Source organism: Ischnura elegans, chromosome 1 (assembly GCF_921293095.1).
Source record: "Ischnura elegans chromosome 1, ioIscEleg1.1, whole genome shotgun sequence".
In the NCBI taxonomy this organism is placed as follows: Eukaryota; Metazoa; Arthropoda; class Insecta; order Odonata; family Coenagrionidae; genus Ischnura; species Ischnura elegans.
Window position 1 is genome coordinate 94,376,274 of NC_060246.1, and position 7,482 is coordinate 94,383,755.

Genomic DNA, 7,482 nt, shown 5'->3' on the forward strand with positions numbered 1-7,482 from the left:
TAATCCATGTTCGCTTTACACCAAGTAAAAAATTATTCGCCAGAGTGAGTTTAATATGTGATTCACCTTTCAGCTGCCTACGTTCCATAAAAATCGTGATCACGTCATTTTTGTTGTGTTTCTCTTGAAGTTTGACGTTAAAACAATTTTTTTCCAAATTTGAAAATCGTAATAATTTAATGAATCTTACATTTATACATTTTAGGTATCATTAAGCCGTTATCAAAGGGAATTCTGATTCGCCGCTGACTTGAATATTCACCCTTTAATCATGTCTTACGGAGTCTGGAACTGGATTAAAATGACTAGGTAGGTGAACAGAGATCCCAGAATCTGCAATAGAAAATTTAAAATTGTATCAGATTATGGTCATTTCACGGGTTTCATCATTTCAAAAATAATCCTGGTATTAATTGTAGTGTGCAATATTTAACAACGAGCAAGAGCACACTTATTTAAAAAAAAAAACAAATAATCATCATCAGGGGCGTGGACGAGACCCATTCAGTGTCCCTCGAGCCACTTCTTTTTATTTTTAGTAATAGTCAATTCACCTCAACAGAATCGAAAATTTCAAACTAATGATCCTGTAAAAGGTGATAAATGAAGGCAGACAAACACATTGCAATTAACAAATAAATATGTCAGTATTCATGTAGTAGGGGAGAGTGTTGTGTAGACCATAGTGTACCACGGAACACTTTTTCAAATTTTTTATATAAAGCAAAATATATTTAATGAAGATTCAGTCTAATGGTAAAAATTCAATCCATCAGGGTTACTTAACACGAGTTTTAAGCTTTAGACTTTTAAGCTTTAACCTTTACTACTAATGGATCCAGGTAAAACTTCTAAAAGTGTTTAAAATTGTTCCTCCGTACATCAGGTTCATGTTCCTTGGAACACTACCTATTGTACCATGGAACACAAGTTAGATTAGTGGGAACAGTAATTAAAAAGTGAAAACGGAAAAAATATGATTTGTTCATTAAATTTGAAAATACATTAACAGGCCTTACAAAGAAAATTAACGTGGCTTAGGTAAAAACTCAATTTTAAAATCTAACTCCTTTCAAGAAAAATAAACTTAGGTTAAACCCTCCTAAATTAAGAGCATTCTTTAAAGCCTAATTATATAGTGAATTTGACACAAAAAAACCAAGTTATAGAATATTAGATCATAAATTACGGCTGATTACAAAAAACACAAACACAGTAACATGTTCTCAGGTGCATCATGGGCTTGTGTTCCTTGGTACATGAGGTAGTCGTTTTTAATGTCGGCTGAATTTACTGTTTAATATTACGTCTAAAATACCAAATAAGTACCTAATACTGATCACCGTTATATTTCGATCTCACCTATGCTAGGATAGCCACTGTTGGAGAGGTCAATTTTTTGTAAAAGACCTCGATATGCAGCCAAATATTTTTAATTTTCATCGTCAAAAACTGCATACCAGCGTCTTCTTTGTAAACATAATCCAAATGAACTCAAATTCACCTATGCTATATTCTAGTGCTCCTTTCACGTAATAGCTTACTTTAAAGCCCCTAGTTCGCAGCACTTTCCGATAGTTTCAAGTGTTCCTAAGTATACTATGCTCTAGGTACACCACCCTGCACTACCCAATGTATTTTTATCACTATCGCTTTATTCGATCACAATTACTATAATCAGAGTTTACCTATTTGATGGTAGAGGACGTAGTTTCAGTAATTTATTAAATTAATTTAGACGTTAAAATTAGACTAAGATGTAAACAATGACTTTTTAAGGAAACAATTTTAGCTTTTTTTAACTCGGCTTTTAGCGTCTGTTCAAAAATGAATTCGGTTGCTACGTAAAATTTTTTTCTCTCTGTATATTGATATAAAATACTGGTCGCTGGGAGTAATTTATCTATCACCGATAAATTATGAATTAAATAGATGAAGACCGATTTATTTAATAAGCATATAAGTAGGAAAAGTATTACTTAAAGTGAATAGCAGTTCATTCCATAAAACTATTCATACTTATATAAATATATTAAGTCCTCATACTTATTCCTATTATATTATTATAACCGATGATTGCATGCTATAAGGAGGATTTAAATTCGTATACCCAAAAATGATGATGAAACAAACATAGAACGGAATTCTTCTTTTCTCGCAGTCATTTAGACTGATTACTAGAATATTAGTGAATTGAATAATCACTATTTCAATACATTTCATTTCCTATGAATTTTTACCTCAAATTTGTCATGCCTATCCCTTTTTTAAATATAGAATTCAGCTTACGATTATCTTTCGGTCATCATACGATAGTATGATTACAAGTTTATTGGTGATAAAATGAGTTAACTGTATCAATTTCACTATTTATCACCAGACATTTGGAAATTGTTGGCAATATGATCTCTCCCCACTTACTTCACCCTATTTAGATCGAAACGGTAGCAAAAACATGGGCATAACTAAATGAAACATAAAGCTTCATTATATTAACAAAATTATTATTATAAACGAACTGCACCGGTATTTAGTTAATCAGAAGCTTGTTTAGTCATTTCTATCAACAACTATTACACTCAGGCATTAATTAGAATCGCAACCGAATAACCTTTCTTTAGCTTCATAACAGAAGTCACAATAGTAAATCCGGTAACCATTTAGAGTTTTTGAAATTTGAGTCTTGATTTTATAATGCATATGTTTAGGTGTGATCGAATGTTTAAAACCTAGAGTTAAATATTATTTATTTCATCTATGCACATAATAATAATTGAAATTTTTAATTTATCACCTCATTGCCATACATATCTACATAATATCTATTTCCATCATTTTTATTAAGAGCGTTAGGCAATTTTGAATAAAAACTGAAAAGGCGTGTTATTGTAATCACCATTTTTTAATTCATTATTTTATAATTCTCTCCGATGTATCAACCGGTTTCGCTCTGAATTCTTAGTAAATTGTTACGTTTATTAACCGTAATAATAATGTACTTACCGAATGAAGTAGTTTAAGGTCCACCACAAAAAATCCTGCGGCGCTGAATTCAAAGCTTCTGGATTCCATCTGAGTGCAGAATATGTTCAACTGAAAAGAGGCTATTATTTTATTGGAAATATGAATAAAGGTGGTTCATATATTCAAGATGTGTCTTAAATGATAAATTCAATTTAAAATAGAGTCCTTTGTTTTTAGACTACACTTCCATCATTTTCACATCCTATTCATCGATGCGGGAGCTAGGAACACTGCCAGACAAAAAGTAGTCGAATAGAATTGATAAACTGTATTTAAAATGTATAAGATGATAACTTGATAAGTGATTGAAGCGTTAAAAAATCCATTCGAACTTCATAAAATGTTATTAACATTAAAATCGATTCGTATCACTTCATTTCTTATGCTATGGGAAATATTAATAGCAGATAAATGACTTCGTAATCGAAGTAATAATTAAAAAAAACATTTGTTCAAGTTATAATTTTCAAAAGCAATCTGAGCATTAGAGACGGCTCTTATAAATCTTTTAAGCCAATCCAAGTATATTATTTGTCCAATGGGGCACCCTTGTTATTTAATTTTGAGACTTTTCTAATGTATGTTTTTATTCTCAGCAAGGTTGAACGAAAAAATTTTGTGTTCAGCAATTTATTTCGGGAGCCTTTTGTACAAATCTGAAGTTTCGTGATCTAAATGCTAATTTCTAACTTTATATCCAAACCTCAATATCGCCGATATCGCCGATGCGTCATCACCGATATTCACTTCCGTCATGACGTTTGTTTAAAATGTTCATGAAAAGGTTACATTCCGGTGAGAATGAGCCCCTAGACCTATTATGTCTTTTGTTTCAGCTTGTTATTTGTAAATTCAGTCACATTTTCCTTGTATAAGTCGCAATTTAAGACCATTGGATCACGAATAAAAATGCCGAGCTACGATTTATCATTTCGTATTTCCTATTATTCAATCTTTAAATCGGTCAGAAATATGTCACACGTTTCTGCTTACCTCTTTAGAAGCACTATCTTCCATTTCTTGGCTTTGGAATTCCTGAAGAAGAACGTGAGTCCTGGCTGCCTGCAATGATGAAGAGTATAACTGTATTTAAGTGACTTTTGCAGTCAACCAAACTTGATGATTGATTATTTCCATACTAAAAATAAAAATAAAAAAGAAATTGATTCAATATCAAAAGAAAATGCATTGGCGTTTATAATTAAATCTAGATTTTAAGAGGAATTAACGCGCTCTCCACGTTATCTGCTGTAGAATATCTGCATCTTTAAAAATGTATCATATATTTTAGGAAAAACATTTTTTGAAATCTATTTGAATAGCCTAATACGCATCAGTAAATTAATGACTCAATCGATCGTACTATCGAGTGTATACATCAAAAATATACACACTCGATTTTGTATTACTCCTTGGATAGCAAAAAGGTGGAGCGCATACTTGAGGCTTTTAAATTTATAAAATAGCTTAGACAAAAGTATGTATAAAATCTTTGGAAAATTGCTTTTAAGACATGCTTATAATAAGTTTCTATATTGCTATCACCAGTGATTGCTGACTAACTGATTGCTAACTGATTGGCAGGTATCGATATAATAAAGACTTATATATATCCGGTCTATGTTAAGTCATCAATATACCACATATTTCAGTCAGCAAACTTCGAGCACTAGATAATGGCATGTAAGTGGCTAATTTAAGTACTTTTTCAATTTAGGTTATCTTATTAAAACTGGCAATGAAATAACGAAAGATTTTTATATGCCTTTGATGGTACATTTTCTTTGCCTTAAGAATTTCTTTATAGGTATTTCAAAACGTTTTCATGGATTCACTTTGCTTAAACAGCAAGTAAAAAAAACGTGATATAGCTTTCTGAGTCAAAAAAAAACTCATTGATGAATGATTCCGATTGATTTGCAGGTTCATAATTCTGAAAATAACCTAAATATATTGACTTAAATGGTTTCCCTTTGATGAAGGTTTCGCAAAAAGGTTTTCATATCGTGTACCTAGTTGAACAAACGTTGAGTTTAATTTTTTTCTAAATTAATATTTACTTAGCGATTCACTGACTTTAATGTTTATACCTTCCATTCGCAATATGAATTTCTGAGTTTAAATGTTTAATCAAGAATCTTTGATCATTTATGAAATATAATTACCTACCCAATTATAGATGCCATTATTCGCTTAAAGGTGCAGTGCACTTCTATATTATTATTTCCATATTTTCTTGCCTGTATAATTATATTTCATATTCATATTTTCCATCGATTATTATGCGTCTACATTATATATAGAATATTCTCAATACATCACATTTCCAGTGCAATTCATGCTTCTTATATGCTGATATATTGGCAGTCAATTAATGTATAATTATCCCTTTGAAAGACCTCAATCGCAGAATAAGTTCGTGGTATTCAACTTTAAGGAGAAGTAGTTTTACGTTTTTGCTACGCAAACAGTGCCATGGCATGATGGACAGAGCAATAAATTGCGTTCCATAAAACTACAGTGACTTAGGCCTCGAGCGGGTGTTTTCGATATACTAGGCGGCAACATTTATTTATTTCATTCAATGCAAATTCAGGTACTCATCCTTTAAAAACAAAATACTTAGTTAAAACTATCGCTTCTCGCTTCATTTTTACTCACATTTTCTCGATGAAAAGTTCTTCATAAATCCGAATGGTCCCTCTACAATTACGTATCTCTGGAAAATATGCCATTTTTCCTCAATATATGTACTAGAACATCAAAACTACGTTAGAATCGGGTCCTTGTCCATGAAAAATGCCTAATCATATCCTGAGGATCTAAAATGGTCTCCATTTTGAATTATAATATGACCTATTTCTTACCTTTATATTTTCCGATTATGCACTATACACGCTAAATCGATATAGATTCGTTTAATTGATTGGATTTTAAACCATGGTTCCATTGGTGTGTCATTGTTCATGGCCGTAAAGTAATTTTTGTTCCCAACCCACGTTCCAATCGCTTCACAGCATTTCCTCATAAACTGTGCAAATGACCATTGCTCAACTTAACCAAAATACTTAATACTTCTTGGTCCGATGCCCTTTGCTTTTGAATAGCCCTGGAGGCCGGCCATTTTTTAAATTTTTATGCAGAAAAGCTACAAGTATACCATTAAGCTCACACATCTCGAGAACTAATGCATGTTTGTTGCATGAGCATATACGCGTTTTTAATAATGAACGTATATTTTTAATGCATATGTTTTTATTTATTCTTTGCAAGAACAATAACTTGGTCAAGCAGTCCAAAATAATTCCGTAGAGGGGAGTGACAAATCATAATGCAAAAACACGCAAAAATACGTGACCGGACCACTACCGCTGGATGAGGAAACACGTAATTTTATGTGGACGGGCCACAATGTGCTAATAGTATAGATATATTTTCCAATAACTCTATTCTATCTATTCTTCCCCAGTTATTGAAAATTATTTGCCATATTTTAATAATCAATTTATGTATGATAAACTATGTTTGCGGATTTTATGACGAAAATACTTTGGAAACGCTCCGACTTTTTCAAGCACCAAATCACGTATGCAATCACTTGTCTTCAACCGCACTTACCGTACTGCAAACGCGGTGACATGAGTAGCAGACGTTCACAATCCGACTGAGGTACACAAGGAGCTGAAAGGACAAGATGAGGAGGTAGAAGGTTAGGTAGTGGGGTTTATTCTCTGAAGTGCTCGGAAGTCGGTCGCTCTTCCTGTTTCGGTGGTCGAAGATCATGAACAGGGCAGCGTACAAGGTTAACACGGCTGCCAACCTTCCTCCTATCGTGTTCACTAGAAGCTCATGGCCAAACCTGTTTTTTTAATGATATTTAGGTAAATAATATAAAAAGTTCCTGCGCATATGAACTTAATTAATTTTTTCGACTCAAATTCTTCCATTATAATTCCTCTTATGCACAATAAACAAATATTTCAAAGCAATTTATTTATAATTTCCATAATACAGCAGCTTAGATAGTCATCATTAGTTGGTTAAGTGGCAAAATTTTTTGGGTCTGAAATAATGGACAATTCAGTGTTTTTATATTAATGTTTAGAAATTGAATGTTTTAATCGAGTCCGTTATGCAAGTTTGTAATGTGCTTTTCCTGGCTTGAAGTAATTGAAACTAGGATTTTGTTCAGGAAAAGTGTGAATTCAGGCGTGTTTATTGATATAAATTCTGTAGGGATTTAAATCACATTAAGGAAATCAGAATTTGCTGTTTTTGCCTAATCTCATAATATGAAAAAAAATGTAGCAATCTTTTAGGCATGATAAATTCAATTAACCAGGTGTTGTTGACACGTCAACGAAAATGTTCCAAATAACAAACCTGTAATTGATTCCGTCGTGTAAATCCATCATGGATCCATAAATTTGCCTCAGGTCCCGGATTTCTTGATCCAGC

At 32.3% G+C, this 7,482-nt stretch overlaps 1 protein-coding gene across 1 annotated transcript; it reads right to left on the reverse strand.

Moving 5' to 3' along the window:
* Window positions 1-222: 222 nt before the first annotated feature.
* LOC124153333 (putative gustatory receptor 28b) lies at window positions 223-6,877 on the reverse strand. Its single transcript, XM_046526438.1, has 4 exons — window positions 6,643-6,877; window positions 4,018-4,086; window positions 3,004-3,093; window positions 223-333 (listed from the first exon to the last, which is right to left on the reverse strand). The coding sequence occupies exons 1-4, from the start codon at window positions 6,805-6,807 to the stop codon at window positions 277-279; spliced, it is 381 nt and encodes a 126-aa protein (XP_046382394.1). The 5' UTR covers window positions 6,808-6,877; the 3' UTR covers window positions 223-276.
* Window positions 6,878-7,482: the final 605 nt, after the last annotated feature.

Coding starts and splice junctions, on each gene's coding strand:
- LOC124153333 (XM_046526438.1), bottom strand. CDS start 6,807: ATGATCTTCGACCACCGAAACAGGAAGAGCGACCGACTTCCGAGCACT. Junction 3,094..4,017: donor AAGATAGTGCTTCTAAAGAG/GTAAGCAGAAAC, acceptor GCCTCTTTTCAG/TTGAACATATTCTGCACTCA. Junction 334..3,003: donor ACCTTAAACTACTTCATTCG/GTAAGTACATTA, acceptor TTTCTATTGCAG/ATTCTGGGATCTCTGTTCAC.